General features: G+C 55.3%; 2 protein-coding genes across 8 annotated transcripts in view; one reads left to right on the top strand and one right to left on the bottom strand.

Annotated features, from left to right (window-relative positions):
• The window catches only part of SLC2A1 (solute carrier family 2 member 1), a 28,958-nt gene extending 11,609 nt beyond the window's left edge, over positions 1-17,349 (top strand). Inside the window, exons 2-10 of the mRNA XM_057553826.1 lie at positions 472-567; positions 11,929-12,089; positions 12,244-12,484; positions 13,145-13,307; positions 13,394-13,581; positions 13,841-13,945; positions 14,377-14,478; positions 15,680-15,883; positions 16,250-17,349. Of these exons, the coding sequence (XP_057409809.1) occupies positions 472-567; positions 11,929-12,089; positions 12,244-12,484; positions 13,145-13,307; positions 13,394-13,581; positions 13,841-13,945; positions 14,377-14,478; positions 15,680-15,883; positions 16,250-16,450 (1,461 nt within the window). The 3' untranslated portion in view covers positions 16,451-17,349. The remainder of the gene's footprint in view (positions 1-471; positions 568-11,928; positions 12,090-12,243; positions 12,485-13,144; positions 13,308-13,393; positions 13,582-13,840; positions 13,946-14,376; positions 14,479-15,679; positions 15,884-16,249) is intronic.
• ZNF691 (zinc finger protein 691) overlaps positions 1-20,480 on the bottom strand; it is an 80,962-nt gene that overhangs the window by 9,106 nt on the left and 51,376 nt on the right. For 2 of the 7 annotated variants that reach the window (XR_009009354.1, XR_003622267.2), the window contains exon 7: positions 6,328-6,428. The exons of 2 other annotated variants lie outside the window; for them this stretch is intronic. The gene's annotated coding sequence lies outside the window, so the exon portion shown is untranslated. Of the gene's footprint in view, positions 1-2,168; positions 2,989-6,327; positions 6,429-8,094; positions 8,779-18,439; positions 19,856-20,480 lie in introns of those variants that run through there. 3 more of the 7 variants (XR_003622266.2, XR_003622268.2, XR_009009353.1) reach the window with 3 other exon arrangements.

Below are 20,480 nucleotides of genomic sequence, written 5' to 3'. Positions count from 1 at the left end.
CTGGAATTCACAGAGCAAGGAGGCAGATGGGCTGGAATTAGAAGCCAGCATCTTGGGCTCCAAGTCCAGGGCACTTCGCCCATCTACGCCGCTCCTCCCACGTAATTTGGCCCCCCTTGCATTGGTTCCTGGGCCTCCCAGTCAGAGAGTCTGGAGCAACCTCAACCCCAGGCATGGCTTCAACAGGGGAATGAGACCCCAGAGAATGCCAATCCCTGGCTACAGAGAGGGGGAAGACCCTAATTACCCTCTCTCCCCAGGAATGAGTCTGGCCAGCCCAGTGTCTAGAAGTTGGCAGGGCTGGTTTGGGCACCTGAGGTCGGGAAGTGGCCAGGTTTCTTCAGAGAAGGGCTGGTGTGGTGCCAGGAGTCAGGCAAGCTATCTGAACAAGGGAACCTGCCAGCCCAGGCCCTGCCCTCTAGTAACCTGGGCCTGACGTGCCTCTAACAGTGTGGGGTTTTCTCTCTGCAGAAGCTGACGGGCCGCCTCATGCTGGCTGTGGGAGGGGCAGTGCTCGGCTCCCTGCAGTTTGGCTACAACACTGGAGTCATCAATGCCCCCCAGAAGGTGAGTGCTGTGCCGTCCTAGGCTTCTCGAGACCAGAGGGCTCTGCTGTGCACCCCTGCCCCCCATCTCTCACACACACACGCACACACACACACACGCACACACGCTCACCCTGCCTCTTGGACGTTGCAGTCATTTACATCAACTCACCATCTGCCTTACCAGCCAATATTCTGGCCCTGAACGGGTTAGAGACTCTTAGCTTTGGCCTTGGAATCTTGGGGCCCACAGAACCATGAGATCTTTATAGGTCATCTCGACCAACCTCCCACCCGACACAGACATTTGTAAAAATTGAAGCCGTGTTCGGTGTAGTGATGCTGCATTCGTGCGGCCCTCTGGGGCTACAGAGGGCTTCCGTGGTGCTCTTCTCACCTGCTGCTCACACCGAGCCCTAAGGCAGGCAGGCAGCCATGCCCACTCCTACCCTGCAGGTGCGGGGAATGGCCAGAACCTGCCCAGCATGACCAGCTAGTCAGGGATGGAGCTGGTATGCGACAGCAGTCTGCCTTGGCGCCCTCCCTGCCAGGTGGTCCCCGAGCCCGTGCTCTCACCCATCCACACGCAGCACACTCCCTTGTAAGGGAGCCCATTCTAGGCTGAAACTGCCTGTCTCCCTGGAGGCCCCGGGCCAAGCAAAGCAAAAACAGCGTCTTGCCCTAGGGAACTGGAGGGGTGCAAGTGTGCGCTTATTCCCTTCCCCCCACAGCACAACCCAGATCTGTCCTCACGTGTTCACCTGAGTGTCGGGACTGGGAGGGGTCCCGGTGAGTGCCTCCAGCGTAGCCAGCCCACAGCTCTGGGGAGGAGAGAAGAGGACGGGGGCAGGAAAGGAGACTGTAACGAGTCCCTCCTCTACGCCAGGCCTGTTGTGTATATTCATAAGGTCGGGCGGTGATTTCCATTTTATACACCCGAAAACCGAGGCCCAGGGCGGGTGAAATGACCAATGGGCTCAAGGTCACATAGCTAGGGGATGGTGGAGTCAGAAGCCAAACTCTGTTGTTTACACAACCTCAGGCTGTCTTCCGGACCAGCCACCTGGTCATTTTAAAAGTCTGTACCTTCCCGGGCAGGACAAAATGAGAGTGGACCGTCCTGTCAAGGCCACATTCATGGTCCAGACAGGTGAGGCCAGGAAGTGAGTGTGGCTGCTTTCCGAGGATTGGGGCCTGTCTGGGGGAGCTGGGCCTCCTCCAAATAGGCGGAGGGTGGCCGTGGGGGCCACGCCCAATGCTGGGGAGCAGGTCACCAGAGCGGCCAGGCCTGCTGAGTCATGCTCAGCTGCAGCGGACGTGACGGGGCTTTTCCAAGCTTGTGGGAAATGGCGACCGTGGGCCCATGCTTGAAACAGTTCCAAGCCCTGCTTTCGCTAAGTGCTCTGAGCAGATCTTGCCAAGGTGTGTGCCTTGGAGCTGGCTCCCTTTGGGAATCCTTACAGATGCAAAGTGTGTACAGTCTTAGAGAGAGGTTGAGTTCTCCACTTGATTGCACGTCAGTAAGTGTCCCCTGACACTTACAGAATCTGACCTCATTGGTCTGGGATGCTGTCTGGGCATCAAATTTTTAAAGCTCCCCAATTGATTCTAATGTGCAGTCAAAAGATGAGAAGCACTGGATTAAGTGATCACAGTCAGGGGTGATCACTTGACTGTGATCACATAGTGAGTTACGCACGGTGACAGAACTAGGACTCTAAGAACAGGATAGAGGTGTTTTCCAGAAACAGAACGGGGTTGTGGTAAGCAGGGGCCCACAGGTGGGGATAAAATGCCCAGAGGAAAGAAAGTCTGTGTGTCACTAGGGTAAATGGGAGGAGGGAGAAGGAAGGGCGATGAGGTAAGCCAGAAGCTGCCCACAAAGGGCTCTTGTGGTCGGTAGTTTCATCTGTAGAATCTCCAGCCACTGGCAGGGCATGGCACAGCGAGGATGGGCACGTGGGCACCAATGCATAGGCCGAGCTGGGGAGTGTGGACTTCAGAATGAGGACAGTAGGACCCCGTCGAAGAGGATAGATAGGATCAGATTTGCATTTTGGGGAAATGATTCAGGCGTCTGGTGCAGTGGGATGGGTCTGAGAATGTGAAACTAGAGACAGGGAAATAGTGAGAAGCCTGCTGTTGTTATAGGGGTAGAAAAACCAACACTGAGTAGGAAGAATGGGCAGGAGCTGGTCATCAGTTCAGCCTGAGGATGAGAGAGCGGGGTTTAAAACTGGCTTCTAGGTTTCTGGCTTGGGCGACGTGGGGTCTGGAGGAGGAGCAGGGAGGTGCCGTGGGATATGCAGGAACTGAGGTTTGGTGACACAGCGGACAAGCACTTGGACACGGGGGTCTGTTTCTTTGGAGGGTAGTCAGCGGGAGAAGACCGATAGGTTGGTCACCGGTATCCATAGTGATAGAGAAGGATCTCCCAGAGGAACTGCAGAGTAGTAAAAAGAGAAGTAAGGGTCAAGCCCTGGAGAGCACACCCACTGACAGAAGATCCTGGGAAGGAGGAGGAGAGCTGGCATCTCTACGCCAGGAGACAAGACCCTTCTGAGCCAGAGGAAGAATGGAAGCGCCTGAGGATGAGCGTCCATGGCCATGTCCTTCGTCCCTAGAGCAGCGCCCGCCCATAGGAACAGGCACTCGGATGTGGACGGAGTGAAGCGATGCTATCCGGTGCTCCGGAGGCTGACCTGGGCAGATCAGCTCCATACTGCCGAAGGCAAAAGACCCTCCGGTGACCCTGCCGTGGCAAAGTGGAGTCCTGTCCAAGTGGAGTCCTGTGGGCAGAGACCTCCCTGCAGTGGGTTGAACAGGGAGAAGGGAGATGGGGGAGAGCAAAGACAGCCCTTCCAAGGGACTCGGTAGAAAAGGAAGAAAGAAGGGTGGTCGCCAGAGGGGTTGTCTGGCTAAGGTTTTTTTAAATACGAAGACTTCATTTTTTTTTTTTTTTTTGAAGAATTCATTTTTAAATGGGCTGTAAGGAATCAGCAGAGGAGGAGAGGATGAAGATAAGGAGTGGGGGTGGTCCTTCAGGAGGCCGGTGGTGGTGGAGCAGAGGCAAAGGGGTTGCATTTGGCCGGAAGGGACTAAGACACTTCCAAGGGTGCAGATGTGGACAAACCCAGAGTGTTCTCTAATTCTTGGGACCTCCCATCTAATCAGAAACAGGCGAAAGGTGAGAATTACAGCGGAAGATGGGCGGGGCAGCGGGCAGCGGTTCCGGGCAGCACAGAGGGCCCAGCGGTAAACATTTATAGGAGCATTTGCGGGCACCTGTCCAAAGGTCACCTGGGCAGCCGGCCTCTGAGGACTGAGGCGAGAGACCTGCGTGGCATTTCCGGGGGCGTGCGCTCAGGCACTCCGCCTGTTTACTCTTGTACTTTACAGACACTTCTCATAAGCCTGGCGGTAGTTTTTCCAACCGGGAAAAAACGTGATAAACTTAACATGTGAAGAGGGGAGAGGACAACACTAGAGGAAGAGATGAAAGCGGGTCTCAGAGCCAACGGCCGTGCCTCAGGAGGCACCAAAGCCATTGTCCTGGGATGGCCCAGTGATTGTGCCAACACCTTCACTCATCGTGGACTGTGTGCCAGGCACTGCCCTAGATGGTGGGGAGGGATAGAGCTGAGAACGCAGCAGGCTCACCCTGGCCCTCAGGGAGCTGCCTGACACATGGTCAGAGCTGGGCCCTGTCCCTGCCCTCCAGAGATTCAACCATCCAGAGTGCAGGGGCAGGGTGGGGAGGGGAGACCCCTTGGGAAAAGCCACAGTATTATTAACGGAGGGCTTATCCGTGCTGTGGGAACGAAGAGAAAGGAATGACTAATGCTGGAGGTAGGGCTGATGGGAGAGACAGAAAGGGCTTCGCGAAGGAGTTAGCAGCTGTGCTAGACCTTCGAGGGCAAATCAGTCCCAGAGGGAAGGAGGGGCAGGTATCCCAGGCAATAGGAAAGGCTTGTGCAGAGATGCGGTGGCATGAAGTGTTCCACTGATGGGGAATTGCTAACGGCCCGCACCGACCAGGCTGACCCCCCCTTGTCTGTCTAGAGGCACTTCCCTTAGGAAACTGCACTGCGCTGGCCACATTGGCCTGCTTGCCAATGGAGACTTTGCCCCACTAGAGGTGAGGGTGCCAGTACTGCTGTTAATTACCAGAAACTTGGTCTCCTCCATAAAACAGGCCCCAAAGGGCTTCCTCTTGGAAGTGGTTAATTAATCATAACATTATTTTAAATGTTTACAAAGCACCTCCTAATAAGTTACCTCCTCACAGCAGCCCCACAAGGTGGGTGGGGCCGGGGTTATCTTCCCCCTCATAAAGGAGGCACCGAGGCTGTGAGAGGTCACCTGGAGAGAGAGGCTTAGTTACAGATGGACGCCAGGCCTGATGGACGTCACGCCTGATGACGACATCCCTGCCAGGCCTCCGGCCTCTCCAGGGGAGGAGGGGAGCCCAGCCACACAGAGAGCAGATAAATGAGCAAGGGCATCCTGACCATCATACTGAGTGGAGAGAACTACCTCTCCCCTCCCCAAATGGCTGAGCTGCCAACAGAGGTGACTAAAGGCCACTGAGGAACCATGAGTCACTGGCCAAGGGACAGTGTCAGGCATGTCTGAGGGATCCTCAGAAACCAGACCACTTGGGCTGGAAGGGGCCTGACAGTCCGCTGGCTCAACGTTCCTTGTTTGCCAAAGGAAGAACTTGGTCTAGAGAGCAGGCGAGGTCTGCCCAGGACGACCTGCTTGGTGAGTGAAAGTACTGGAGGCAAGACGGGCTTCCCAGCCCAGGCTCCAGGCAGCCTCTCCTTATCTCTGCCTAGATCCAAAGAGCTCTGGGCCCCCTCTCCCCTTCGCCCATCTCCGCTTATACGGACTCTCACAGCTTACAGCTCACTTGTCACGCGCCAGGCATTGTTCCAAATGCATTAGAAACAATAATTCAATTGTTCCATATAATATAACGCCATTAGGGAGACACTATAATCCCTGTTTTATAAGAAACTAGGGCACAGAGATGTTAAGCAATTAAACCAAGGACACACAGCTAGTAAGTGGCAGAGCTGGGATTTAAATCCAGGGAGTCTGGCTCCAGTCTGCGTCCTTGACCACCACAGAAGAAATGGCAGTTACACTTACAGGCACCGAAACACCCTTTTACACGTCAACAACTGCTACCCTGCTGCTCTCTCCTGCTCTTACTTCAAGCTGAGTCACGCACAGACATCTCAGTTTCCCACACACAGTTGCACAGCCTCTTACACCACGACACCCTGCCACAGCTGTGTCATCTCTTAAGCCTTTCCGGTTCATGGCCTGTTTATCAATTAGTGACAAAGCTTTCTGCCTCCAGCCCTGTGCTGGGACCCAGATGAACCAGACTGTCCCCCTGTTGGAGTTTAGTCTAGAGGGAGCACACAGTGCCTCATAGTTAGCTGTCCGGGGCGGTGATGGAAACACAGACAGGCTGGTGTAAGCACACGAGGGGGAGGGAGAGGGTACCTGGCCCATAGAGGAGGGTTTTTTCCAACACCATAGACATTTGTGGCCAGATAGTTCCTTGGCATTACGGAGGCTGTCCCATGCATTGTAGGGTGTTTAGCAGCATCCCTGGCCTCTACCCCTGCCAGTGGAATGACCAAAAATGTCTCCAGACACGGGGGGGGGGAGCAAATTGTCCCCGTTTGGGAACCACTGCAGTAATGAAGAGGAGGTTATGAAGGCTCTCCAGAGGAGGGATGGCTCTGGAAAGCGACCAACAGCTCACCAGGCAGGTGGTGAAGCAGCAGCAAAGCGAAGGTGCAGAGGTGTGGGGTGCCCAGGCAGCGTGGGGGCGTCGCCATGTGGGGTGGGAAGAGACACTTCATCCTGAGGGTGGTGGGGAGACAAGAAAAGCTGTGAGCAGGGGAAATGAAGATTCTTCTGTTTGCAGGGGAGACCCCAGAGGCCAGGGACCAGTGAGGAGGTCAGAGCAAAGGCTTGGAGAGAAGCCATATCAGGGCTCTTCCAGAAAAGCAGCCAAAGCAGCCAGGGTGGTCCGATCATCTGCTCTGGGGTTGGGGCCCAGCTTCTAGCTCCATCTGGCTGCCTGGGCCTCTTCACCAGGCCCCAGGGAGAGGCCCTGAGGAACCCAGAAGTTATCTGTCCAGCCCCACCTGTAGCATCTGTCTCGGAACTCCCAGCTGACCCTGGGGCGTGGCTGAGTTGCTATGGAGACATACCATCTGGGCTGAGGGGCGGGGGCAGCCCCAGCTGTGGGGGAGGGGTAGGTAGGGAACAGGAAATAGGGGTCAAAGCCAGGCTGAGGGGCTGAACTGGATAAGCTGGCCCTTACTTCCTCCCGACTGGACCGGCTGTTTAACCCCTTCATCCCCACAGTATATCTAAGAGAGAGAAGAAAGGGTTGAGAGAGAGCTGATTCCCTCTCAGGATGATCTAGAACAGGGGGCCCCAACCCCTGGGTCAGGGACAGGTACTGGGCGACGTTTCATCAGCCGCTCCCCACCGCTCGCATTACCGCCTGAACCACGCCCACCGCCACGCCCGGTCCGTGGAAAAACCGTCTTCCACGAAACCGGCCCCTGGTGCCAAAAAGGTTGGGGACAGCTGATCTAGGAGACCAGGCCTCTCCAGGGGAGATGTGGCGAGCAGCCAGAAATTTCAAAACATATACCCCTTCTCTTGGCAGTGGTCTGGAATTCTAGAACACGGGTTGGCAGGGGGACCAAATCTAGCTAGCAGCCTGTTTTTGCATGGCCTATGAGCCAAGAATGGCTTTTACGTGTTTAAAAGGGTGGTTGGGGGAGGGAAGGGAAGAAAAATAAGCAACAGAGGCCATATGTCGTCAGCAAACTCTAATATTTTCTATCTAGCCTTTTACATAAATTGTTTATATCAATCCCTGATCCAAACTTTGACTTGTATGCTCCCTGCTGACAGGGGACTCACTACCTGTAACATGGGTCATCTCATCCTCTGAAGCCTAGAAAGCTCTTCTTTCCCCTGAGCTGAAGTCTGTGCCCTGGGGCTCTGCAGACCTGCTGGGTCCCTCGGCCTGGGGCAGCCAGCACGGTCTGAAGATAGAGCTTTACTCCCCAGGGCAAGCCTCTAGTTCCTTCAGGTTCTTTCTTGTACTATAAATTCCTAGGTTAATGCTTTGTCTTGCAGTAATTTAAAAATGGAAAACTCTGGGCTTCCCTGGTGGCGCAGTGGTTGAGAGTCTGCCTGCCAATGCAGGGGACACGGGTTCGCGCCCTGGTCTGGGAAGATCCGACATGCCGTGGAGCAACTGGGCCCGTGAGCCACAATTACTGAGCCTGCGCGTCTGGAGGCTGTGCTCCGCAACAGGAGAGGCTGCGACAGTGAGGGGCCCGCGCACCGCGATGAAGAGTGGCCCCCGCTTGCCACAACTAGAAGAAAGCCCTCGCACAGAAACGAAGACCCAACACGGCCATAAATAAATAAATTTTTTTAAAAAAAAGAAGAAATCAAGGCACAGTTATATAAGTTTAAAAAAAAAAAAAATGGAAAACTGTCCTTAATGTTCCTCTCAAGGAGATGGCTTCTCTTCTTGAGAGAACAGTGACACAAGGAACAGCTTACTCCATGTGCCAGGCAGTGGGCTCCGCCTCACACCCAGAGCCTCACTACAGACGCTGCCCTGACACAGAGGAAGTCAGAACTTCCGCTCTAGACAGGCAGACGTGTGGTCCTTCAGCCACAGTTACCCAGGCAGGGAAGGGAGGGGGGATGACAGACATAACACAAGCCTCTCCCCACCCTCACCCGCAGGAGAACTGCTGGGATGAGGAATAGCTTTTTACTGGAAACCATTCAGTCCAAGGGATGGCAGCTGCCCAGGGCCATCCTGCTTCTCCATGCTGGCCCCTACAGTGTCATCAAGTGAGCCTCTACCCTCTAGGTTCAATGAGGGGATGCTTGGACAGAGAGAGCTCTAATAGCCCCTCAACTTCCAACAGCCTGATGCCATGGCTGACCAGGACCTGCCCCAGCATGCATGCACTCACACCGACCCTTGGCAGGGAGAGGGGTTGGGAATGGGCTGGGAAGGGAGCAGAGACAAACGGAGGGCTGAGCCTGGTCCACTCGATGTCCAGGGCTCGACTGCCAAGTCAGGGAATAATGGTGGGAATGGGAATCTGGCTTCGGTGGATGGGAGGAGTCCAGAGCAGAATCCAGGTGAGACCTCGGGCAGGTGCTGCGTGAGTAGAGAGGAGGACCGATTAGGAGGTAGAATTTTATGGACAGGACCTGGTGAGTGACTGCATGTGGGGCAGTGGCAGGATCAAGGGTAGCTCCCAGGCTTGTAACCAGAATGTGAGGAAAGAGCATTCAGAAGAAGCATGTGTGAGGCCTCGCCTCAAACATGAGCCGGGGCTGCGGAGGCTGCCAGGAAGCTCGCTGTGGAGACTGGGCCTGTGGGATCCTGTTAAAGGAGCAGAGCAGTAAGGAGGCTCTTCTTCCATGACAGGCACCCAGCCGCTGCTGGATGATGCTCAAGGCGGCGGCTGGGTGGAAGAAGTGACCCCAGAACTTCTCCCCACGCAGGGTTCTCCTGTTCTCCAGGGACCCACCGCCTTTCCTGGGCCAAGGGCCAGCTTCACTCCCCACATAGGGCATGGACCCGAGGGGAGAGGACAGAGAGCCCACACACCGCCCGCAGGAAAGGAAAACCACGCTTAGCTTCTTCCCACAAATCTCAAGCACCAGATCAAGAGGGAGGAACCCAGCGGGCAACCTCGGCTTGGCCAGGAAGTGCTGCTGGGGGGTGAAGAGGATGAGCCTGGGGCCAAGGTGGAGGGTGCTGGCTGCTCACCGTCCCTCGACCCCATAAAGTGGTCTAAGCAGCAAGGGGCCCAGGAGCCATAAAGGAGCTAGTCGTGGCCAGGGTTTGGCCCCTCTGACTTGTTACCACATGCAGGAGACTTAACTGGGGAGGATCTGGTAACACCTCACTTACACATGGCTCTTCAACATCTCCAGCCAGGTCCCAAAGAGAGGGTTAAAGACCTCAGCCTCACACCCTTAAACCCATTTAGGTAGTAAGCACTTACTACCTAAATACTACACGTATTGGCTCTGCATACAATTCAGACAAGTTCCATTAGCTGACTTGGCAAATTTTAAAACAGATGTGGAGAGTTCTGTGAGACAAGCATCTGAAACACAAGGGGCAGGGGGTGAGCCTGAGAACTACAGCATGCAAAAATAAAGTGTCATCTGGGGCAAACACCTCTCCTTGCCCCTGCAGAGAGCCCCAAGGACATCAGTGCCCCGGAGCCCTGCTTGTAGGTCTGGTTGCTCAGAGCGGCAGTGTGAGGCACAGGAGGGAGAAAGATTTCCAGCCAGATGATGGGCCCTCCAAGGGGTGAGGGCCATTTATCTGGGCAGTTCCCTTATCCAGGACAGCTTGCTCTCTGCAGAGCCTGATAAGTGGAGCATTACTGTTCCCAGCCAGTCCTCCTCTGGGGTTGGTTTTGTCCCGTGAAGAACACAAGCACTTTGTGTTTGTTTTGTTGAAATCTGCCTTCTCTGCCCATGGCAGAAGCAAGGGAGGCTAGGACAGAAGCCTAAGGCCCTTTCATTGCCTCCTCCATCCACTTGCTAGGCACCCCTGCAGCAGCTCTGGGACGGGCCCTGGGGTGAATCCACTGGGGTCCCTGCCCTCAGGGAGGACAGACTCTTGGGACCCTCTGAGCTGGATCTCAAAAGGTTTCAGCGTGGTAAGGCAGGTGGGCCCTCCAGGAGGAGTAACCGTGGAAGTGGGGGAAAGGGTGCATAGGGCAAAGGTAGAGATGCTGGGAGGTGGGGAGGTGGGACTGATATCTGGCAGGAGGCTTGACTTTGAATTATGGGACGCAGGCTCTGTTAGCCTTTGTCAGTGGCCTGCACTGCCCTTGGGTCAGTACCGGAACGTGGTGGGGTCCCTCAGCTCAGTGGTGGTACCAAGCACCGTGTGAGCACTGCCAAGGGTATTTCATTAACTTCCCACAACACTATGAAGTGGATATTGCTAATGTCATTCGAGATGAAATCATTTGTCCTCGGTCACACTGGAGATGAGTGGTGGAGCTGGGTCTGAACTTGGTTGCGTCCAGGTTCCTCACCCCTGAGCTGTCCAGCTTCCCTGGGACAGACAAGTAGATACTTCAGTGGGCATTCCTGGGACTGTGGGCCTTGGTTCCCCCTTTGGCTGTTGTGGCTACCCGCAGCCTCCTCTTCTGCTAGACCCCTGGAGCTTGGGAGGGTTTTACGGGGGGCCAAGAGCAGTGCCATTGGAGATCGTACTGTATAAGAGGCTGCATATTGCCCGGTGCACACAAACTTGCAGTGGGGAGGGGTGCCAGATGGGTGCGTGGAGTTGAGTTCGAGCTGCAAGTGGGGAGGGGAAGAGGGGCATGCAGGTTTGTGACTGGCTGAAGCCGAGAATATTCAGATTACATGAGCGCGAGTACGTGTGTGCGATGGCATGTGTACACAGGAAGCTGTTTCTGGGTACGTTGGGCCTGTGGCTACGCATGTGGCTGGGTGGGTCTGGTTTGTCCCGAGGCACTGGGCATGTATCTGCGTCGCCTGAGAGGAGGGGTTGAGTGTGAGCAGGCAGAACCGGTGCTGCCCGCCTGCCACATTCCTGGGCCTGGGCCAGCCAGGCCCTCCCTTTGGTGGGGGCAGGGCTAGCGGGAGGCCTGTTCTAGGACAGGTGTCTCCAGTTCCTGGAACTGCTTCCTTGTCTGTAGCTTTCCCTGTACCGCCCAACTGGGCACCTGGGAGAGGGGACGAGGCCATGGGTCCTTCAGAGGGGAACTCCCAGGCCAGCCAGGAGGGGCTGGGCCTGGGGGATAGAAAGTGGCAGCGTGGGTCTCACAAGCATTTGTGTGCAAGTTGCTCACACCAGGCCTGAGTGCAAAGTGAGCCTGCCCTTCCCTTCCTCGCAGGGCCTCTGTCCAGCTGTATTTCCTCCCCAGCAAGGGGGATTGGGGAGGGGCATGCGGGAAGAAGCACTCTCTCTCTGAGCCTCTCTGCTATGCCTGAACTTCCACCACTATTCACTTGCCATCATCCCCAGAAAGTCCTGTTGAGCGCCTGAAACTACAGGGCACTGGCAACCACCCCTGGGGGAGGTATGAGAGCCGGCACCACTCTCCCTCGGTGGTGTGGGTGGCTGAGGCCCACAAAAGGGGCGGCACCCGGCGTAAGACAGCAGCGAGTTTGGGGTTGGACCTAGTGCTGGGCCCCTGGGCCCCCTCTAGCATCCCGTGATAAAATGGTCCTCTTTGAGGCGGGGAGTGCAAGGGAGAAGGATGACTGGGTCCTGGCCTTGCCCATCAGGCTGCTTCTCCTCCTGCAGGTGATTGAGGAGTTCTACAACCAGACGTGGATCCACCGCTATAAGGAGCGCATCTTGCCCGCCACACTGACCACGCTCTGGTCCCTCTCTGTGGCCATCTTCTCCGTGGGGGGCATGATTGGCTCCTTCTCTGTGGGCCTTTTCGTTAACCGTTTTGGCCGGTGAGCAGAAGGGGTCCTGGCCCTTCCCAGGGAGTGGGAGGTGGGGGGCCTTCCCTGGCTGTCCTAGGGCCTACCTATGACCCAGCCCCTGGGGCCTCTAGGGGGGTCCAGGGACCTGCCTGACCTGTGACCTCCGCCCCGTCCTGCCCCCCAGGCGGAATTCAATGCTGATGATGAACCTGCTGACCTTTGTGTCCGCTGTGCTCATGGGCTTCTCAAAACTGGGCAAGTCCTTTGAGATGCTGATCCTGGGTCGCTTCGTCATTGGTGTGTACTGCGGCCTGACCACTGGCTTTGTGCCCATGTACGTGGGGGAGGTGTCCCCCACGGACCTTCGTGGGGCCCTGGGTACCCTGCACCAGCTGGGCATTGTCATCGGCATCCTCATCGCCCAGGTAAGCCCCCACCCATGGCTCCAGTGCCTCAGGTGTGTGTCCAGATTCAACTCCTCACCTGGCCTTCCACAACCCCGCAAAGGACAGCCTCGTAGACACATCCTAGGCGCAGGTCCCGAGAACAACACTGCTCACCATTCTCCCGGGGGCCCCAGTGGGAGAGCAAGTCCAGATGCCTTGACCCTTCTCATCCCAGCCCACTCAGCCTTGCGTCCTTTCTTCTCACCGTGGGGATCCAACCACAGGGCAGCCCACTGGTTCCTCAACATGCCGACTCTCTCACACCTCCACACCTTGATGCCTGTATATATATATATATGCACTCCCCTCTCTCGAGGCTCTCCCTGCCCCATCCCTAAATCGTCCTGTGGCAAAGTAGCAGCCCCCATCCCCCTGCCAGACATGTCTGTAGCCCTGCCATCTTATCCCCCACTAATGCCATGAGGTAGGCCCTACTTCCCCCTTGTCACAGATGAGGAAACTGAGATTCAGAGAAGTTAAGCCTCACGTTAGTGGCAGAACTAGACTGACAACTAGAGCCCTCTCTCGAAAGCAGCAGCTGCCACAAAGCAGGTGAAGAAGGCCCCTGGGTGGATTGGGGCCGCGAGTGGGCCCAGGGCAAGGTGCTCACAGCCGCTGCTCTGGCCCTGCCTCCCCCAGGTGTTTGGCCTGGACTCCATCATGGGCAACCAGGAGCTGTGGCCCCTGCTGCTGAGCGTCATCTTCATCCCAGCCCTGCTGCAGTGCATCCTGCTGCCCTTCTGCCCTGAGAGCCCCCGCTTCCTGCTCATCAACCGCAACGAGGAGAACCGGGCCAAGAGCGGTACGGCGGGCCCTGCCCCTCCCCGCCCCCGGCCCCAGCCCCCTCCCTGCTCTGAGCCACCCCTGCCTTCCCTCCGGCCCCCCCAGTGCTGAAGAAGCTGCGCGGGACCTCGGATGTGACCCGCGACCTGCAGGAGATGAAGGAGGAGAGCCGGCAGATGATGCGGGAGAAGAAGGTCACCATCCTGGAGCTGTTCCGCTCGGCTGCCTACCGTCAGCCCATCCTCATTGCCGTGGTGCTGCAGCTGTCCCAGCAGCTGTCTGGCATCAATGCTGTGAGTGCCCTCACCCACCCTTTCCTGTGGCCCTAGCCAAACCCTGCGGTTAAGTGTGTGCTGTGGACAGGTCCCACACTTAAAACAACAGACGAGCCCCTGCCAGAGGAGCAGCTCTCCTTTAGAACCAAAACCCATGAGGGCACTGGTGCAGTGTCCCCTTCATTCTTTACTGACCGTGTGTCCTGCCCCCACTGGGACAGAGGCCAGGGAAGAGCCACCGCACCTGGCCGAGCCCCATGACTTCTGTGTCCCGTAGGTTTTCTATTACTCCACAAGCATCTTTGAGAAGGCGGGGGTGCAGCAGCCTGTGTATGCCACCATCGGCTCCGGCATCGTCAACACAGCCTTCACTGTCGTGTCGGTGAGTCTTTTGCATCGTTGCTCACAGCCAGTTGGCAGCTGGGGTCCAGCTTGGGGCCTCAGGGCCTCATGACCAAACAGCAGCCTTTACTGTGAGCCAGGCACGCATCACGGGCTCCCTAAGTGCTCTCCCATTTCATCTTCGACAACTTGTCAAGTTCATTACTCTATCAAACAGCTGATGACACTGACGCTCAGAGAAGTGCAATGGCTGGCCCAAGGCCACAGCCAGAATGCTCAGCTGTCTGGCTCTCGGGGGCCAGCTCTCATTCCCTCAGACCCTATGTAGTCCCCGAGCTGAGCCCCAGGGAGGAGGCATCCATCTCTGCAGTGCCACGTGGCTTTCCCAGCACTGGGGGCCACCCTCCTGGAGGAAGGGGTGTGTTCAGAGGGGCACCAGGCGGGCTGCACTGACATCCTCTCTGCCCACAGCTGTTTGTGGTGGAACGAGCTGGCCGGCGGACCCTGCACCTCATAGGCCTGGCCGGTATGGCAGGCTGTGCGGTGCTCATGACCATCGCGCTGGCGCTGCTGGTGAGTTGCCACACTCTGGGGGCGAGGCGGCAGGTGGGGGGAGCTCACATGGGCATCAGACCCCAAAGTGCCTGTCTCAGCCCCAGGCTGGCGAGCAGCACTGGAGGCCAGGTGGGGTGGGAGGGCTGCCCTCACCCTGGTTCTGCACCCCTCACAATCCTGGGCTTGGGCCTGACCTTCTGCCTCTTTAGGCTGGCTCCTTCCATCCCACTCCCGTCCTGTCTTCAGCCGGCTCCTCGCTGCTTGGTGCTTTCTCACCACCGCACCTCCAGCCCCAGGCTTCAAGTTCCCTCCCCCCAGGAGCTACTTTGCCCGATACTAAAGTTTTCAAAGTCTTCCTCTGCATCTTCATTTCATCTTCAGAACAGCCCTAGAAAGTAATGCCCTCCTCATCACAGAGGCATAGAAAAAAGCCTCATCTCACTCAGTCCTCACGACGCACAGGTGTAGTTCAGTCAATATTCCCATTTCTCAGGTGAGGAAACCTCCCCCAGTGAGGTTAGTAATGTAGCAGATAAAGGACGAAGCCAGGAATCAACCTCAAGCCTGCTGGCCCCAAGCCCGTGACTGTAATCTCTGTGATAATCCTGTCCCAGGCACTTCACACACAACACTTGATTGTCCAACATCTGGGCAAGGAAAGCACCAGTACACTCATTTTACAGCTGAACCAAGGCTTAGAGAGCGCGGTGATGGCCGAGAGGCCTGGCAATACGTAGGCAATGAGCAGCGGATCTGGGATCTGGAACAAAGCCCATATAACTTTTCTACTGCAGCCTCCTCGAGAATGATTATACGTAAAACCACATGCCTGCTCTGTGCCAGTCCTGAGTAGGGCACCTTACAAGCCTTCTAACACCCACCCCCAGGAATGTTCTTCCACATCCTCCTACTGTAAGCAGACTGCTCCGCAGCCAGAGCCAGGGGACCTCAGGGACCTCTTCTTAGCACCTTCCACATGCAACTACATGACCATTCTGGGAGGGCAGACCATGCAGGACTTAAACTGTTTTGTTCAGATGAGGAACCCGAGACCCGGCACAGGGTACCTAAGTCACACGGCAAATCCAGGATCAACCCTGGCCTCCTGCTTTCCAGCCTAGAGCTCTTAGGCCTGCCCTGGGCTGCCTATGCAGTTTGTTTCTTCTGAGGATCCAGCACAACCCAATCCAACTTTCCTCCGCTCTCTCATCCTCAACAGGAGCAGCTGCCCTGGATGTCCTACCTGAGCATCGTGGCCATCTTTGGCTTCGTGGCCTTCTTTGAAGTGGGCCCTGGCCCCATCCCATGGTTCATTGTGGCTGAACTCTTCAGCCAGGGCCCTCGCCCAGCTGCCATTGCTGTCGCTGGCTTCTCCAACTGGACCTCAAATTTCATTGTGGGCATGTGCTTCCAGTATGTGGAGGTGAGAACTCCCAGAGTCCCCACACTCAGCGTTTCTCTCCTGCATGCAGGACCCCATAGTACTGTGCAAAATGCTGTCCCTGCCGTTCTTACGGGAATCATGCTGGGGAGGAAACAGGCTCAGAAGCCCAAGTCACACAGGGTTCTTTCCTTATCTTTGAATTTTCTGTTCTGCTCTGCCGTGGGAACCTGCTCCTATCACATGCCAGGTGCCGCAGAGTCTAACATTAACATCCCAGTGCTCCTGGGTTGTAGGTGGGTGTTCCCTTTTTCAGATCAAAGGCCCAGAGGTAAAGTGACTTATCCAAGGTCCTACGGCCCGATGTAGGGTCAGGTCTCCAACCGAGTGTTTCTGTGTATCTTTCAGCAACTGTGTGGTCCCTATGTCTTCATCATCTTCACCGTGCTCCTGGTTCTGTTCTTCATCTTCACCTACTTCAAAGTTCCCGAGACGAAAGGCAGGACCTTCGATGAGATTGCTTCCGGCTTCCGGCAGGGGGGAGCGAGCCAAAGTGACAAGACACCCGAGGAGCTGTTCCACCCCCTGGGAGCTGATTCACAAGTGTGAGGTGCCCCACACCACCAGCCTGGTCTGCTCCCAGCAGCCCAAGGATCTCTCGGAGCACAGGCAGCTGGAGGAGACTTTCAAACTGACAAGATCTCAGCAGAGCTGGGCCTGGGGCTCCTTCCTTCAGCCAGTAGTGATGTCCAGAAGAATATTCAGGACTTTTAACGGCTCCAGGATTTTAACAAAAGACTGTTGCTCAGATCTATTCAGACAAGCAACAGGTTTTATAATTTTTTTATTACTGATTTTGTTATTATTTTTTTATCAGCCAGAGTCTCCTTTATCCACATCCCTGGCTTCACCCTGAGTGGCTCAGTGCCTGAGGGTGGGGACCAAGCCCTGCCTAGACACTTGCCTTCTTTGCCAAGCTAATCTGTAGGGCCGGACCTATGACCCAAGGACACACTAATCGAACTGCGAACCATGAGTCTTCTACCCCAAGAGGTGGCTCTGGCCACACCTTCTGTGGGCCTGGGTCTCCCCACCTAGGGATCAGGCTCCAGGATCAGGCTCCATTAGGATTCGCCCATTCCTGTCTCTTCCTACCCAACCACTCAAATTCATCTTCCCTTGCCTGAGACCAGTTGGGAGCACTGGAGTACAGGGAGGAGAGGGGAAGGGCCAGACTGGGCTGCCAGGTGCTAGTCTCCTTTGCACTGAGGGCCAGACGATCACCAAGAGAGGAGGGCCATGGGAAACTGAGAACTCACTATTCAAGAAGACGTGAACACTCCTGCCCTGCTGTGTATAGTTGGAAGATATTTATATATATTTTTTGGTTGTCAATATTAAATACAGACACTAAGTTATAGTATATCTGGACAAACCAACTTGTAAATACACCACCTTACTCCCTCTGTAACTTACCTAAGCAGATATAAATGGCTGGTTTTTAGAAACATGGTTCTGAAATGCATATGGGTTGAGGGTAGGCAGATTTGGATGGGAATGGGAAAGAAGCAACTATTAGAGCGGCTTCAGACTTTGATGCCAAGATTCAGTCACTTCCAAGCACCTTTGATCAACACCCTCTACTGCTTAAAAATCTGTTTGATCTCTATTACCTAGAGAAAAATCTAAAAATCTTGGTATTCGAGGCATTCCCATTTTCCTTCACGTATGATAGCTGGTATTCAAAAAAATGATAGCTATGTGCTGACCTTGATGCTCATGCCTTGATATGCATTATCTTGAATGTGAGGTAGGTACTATCTCTGTACATCTGACAGGCTCAAAGAGGTTAATGTGCCTGAAGCCTCACAGCAAATATGCGAAAACCCCTGCTTTTAACAATTATACTGCAGGAATTCCCTGGCGGTCCAGTGGTTAGGACTCGGCGCTTTCACTGTGGTGGCCCAGGTTCAGTCCCTGGTCAGGGAACTAAGATCCCGCAAGCCGCATGGCCAAAAAAAAAAAAAAAATTATACTGCACACCCCCCACCCTATACCCGACTCCTCCCCCCAAACCCCCAGCCCATCCAAAGCAAAATGAACCATGTTCACTGCATGGGCAGAGTGAGCTGTCAAGCTGCCTTCTCCCATCTATTTAATTCAGAATGCCCCCTCTGATCCAGCTTACAGGCTACTGCACACTCTCTAAAGACTTCTAACCGCCTTCGCCCAATCCCTGAATTTCAAGAGCACTTCATTTGTTCCTTTCCTGTGGCACTGTATATTTATCACGTCTTTTATGACCACCTTTATCACAAGTTCCTATTTCCCCCACTAGTCTCAATTTCATGGAAAGAAGTCAATTTGGTTCATCTGGGTCTTCAGTACTAAATACAGTGCTTGGCACAGAGCAGGCACTCAGAAAACAGTTGAAATAAAAGCACCAAGGATATTTGTCCCTAGAGGCTCAGCTGACAAAATCGGGGGGGTGGGGGTGGATATGCCTGTCGAAGCCTTCGTAACTGCACACAGGTTAAACTATAAAATTTGCTTGCCATGAAGCGGGGTTGTACGGAGAGAATGAGAAGGGAAAACGGGTACATCGTAACTGGCAGCGCCTGTGTGTATTATCATTAGGTACAGAGAATTTGAGGAGTTAGCCATCCCCATCTCAAATCAGGAGTGAGGCTCGGAGAAGGGTGTGCCTCGCCTGAGCCTGGGGGCAGGGTGGTTACGATGAAGGGCTGGGACCAGGTGCGATGGAGGAGGCCTTATCACATGGCCCCAGCAGACCTCTGTTTAAAGAAGTTAGCTCTTTAAGCTTCGCAGGGGCCCCGGGAGGGGTAATGCAAAGAGGAGTCAGGGGCCCAGGATGTCAGGTGTGCACTCAGGGCTCTTAAAATCCTATGGTGGCACTCTGGCTTTTGTTCCCACCGGATGGAAGGAAACGGACTAGGGGTGGGGTTGGGGCGGAAGGGGCACGCTAGAGGCCAGAGCTTAAGGATGCAAAGCAGATGGCGCCCGAGGCCCCACAGCGGGGCGGAGACCGGAAGCATCCCGGCCCCGCCCCAGCCCTGGGCTCCACACCCTGGTCTGAAAATGCCCGAGAACCCACTCCCGGGTTCCCGCCCCTCACAGGGCTTGCACCAACGTGCCGGGGGCCACCATTTCCCAAACTGCTAGGTGCACGCAGGCGCCGGAAGACCCGGCCCACCCCAGCCTGGGCCCACAATGCTTCGGGAAGCACAGCTTCCGGTCCCTTGACGCCTTTTTTCTAGGGACTGCAGTCCATCGCGGGTATAGAAAATTTGGGGCCGGGGCGACCTTCCATCTACCCCAGACCGTAACAGCGGTGCTCCAGGGCCCCCTCAGCAGTCGCGCACCCACCTGGTTAGCCTCCTTTGCCGACTGGCGGGAGGGGCGGGGCCACGCGGTGTCTCCACCAATCAGAACCGCAGTGTTGGGCTGGTGAGGGGCGGGCCCCAGGCTCCCACCAATCACAGCCTGTCTGCCCTGGGCGGCGGTCCAGGAGCCTCTGAGGCACACTAAGCATGTCTGTCTTCTGGGAAGTGCGTTTGTTTGCTCCAGGAGCTGGCGACCGTGGCTGGGTTAGCGCTTTCATCCTGGGGAATGTAGCTCACCTGGGACACCTTATCGCGCATAAGGTGACGTCTACGGTTTGTGACGAAAAGGGGTAAATAGGTAACGGGGCTGCTCCCAGACTCCCTTCTTTTCCAGTGCTTAGCTCACTGACAGTTCTGTGAGATCCTTTGCATATCTTGGGCTCAAAAGTCTCCTCTCCCTGGAAACCTGCATCAGGTTCCCCCGCTGGACCCCACACTGTCCTGTATTTCCTCCATCAAAGCCCTCTCCGCACTGTGCAGTTGACTGTTATTCCACCAGAGTGGGGAGGCAACTGCTAAGTCATTCCTTTGTCGCCAGTTCCCACCACAGACTGATAGGATTGTTGAGTGAATTTAGACGTAAAGAAGTTCCACGATCTGAGCTCTTCCACTGCAGTTTTAGGGAGAAAATCCAACAATTCAGCAAGTGTTCTTAATAATGGGGAGAGAATATTCATTCTCTTCTGTGAAAACTACATTTTAATGCCCTCTTTCTCATTCTATGATTTTTATTTCTTAAGTCTCCTACAACTCTGACCCCTTCTGTCCACTGCAATCGCTGACCCTAGTTCAGACCACTCATCATCTCTCTGGGGATCACTGCAGCACCTCCTCACTGTTCTCTCTGCTTCCTGTCTCTTTCCCCTCATTCTCCACACTGCAATCTTGGTGATCTTTCTAAAAGGCAAGTCTAGTCATGTTTCTCTTCTACTTAAACATGGGTTTCTTGGGTCCCCATTTCCCTCAGGATAATGTCCAGCTTTCTTAGCCTGGAAATTCAAGGCCATTTGCAATCAGTCTCTAGCTCTCAGATGCAGCCTCCCCTCTCAGCCCTGCCCCCCACCCCACCGCAACCATCCTCCGGGCATTGATCACCCTGTCCTCTGACCTCCACATACTCCTTCCCCTGTGGGTCTTTGGGGTTCCCTCCGCACAGGCTGTTCTCCCAGCTACTCTTGTGTTCCACCAGGTGACCATACCCCATCACAGCCCAAGGAGTTGGCTGAGGAAGCTCC

The sequence above is a fragment of the Balaenoptera acutorostrata genome, chromosome 1, assembly GCF_949987535.1.
Source record: "Balaenoptera acutorostrata chromosome 1, mBalAcu1.1, whole genome shotgun sequence".
In the NCBI taxonomy this organism is placed as follows: Eukaryota; Metazoa; Chordata; class Mammalia; order Artiodactyla; family Balaenopteridae; genus Balaenoptera; species Balaenoptera acutorostrata.
The sequence above is the reverse complement of the archived record's forward strand: the minus strand, read 5'-3'. Positions and strand labels throughout refer to the sequence as shown.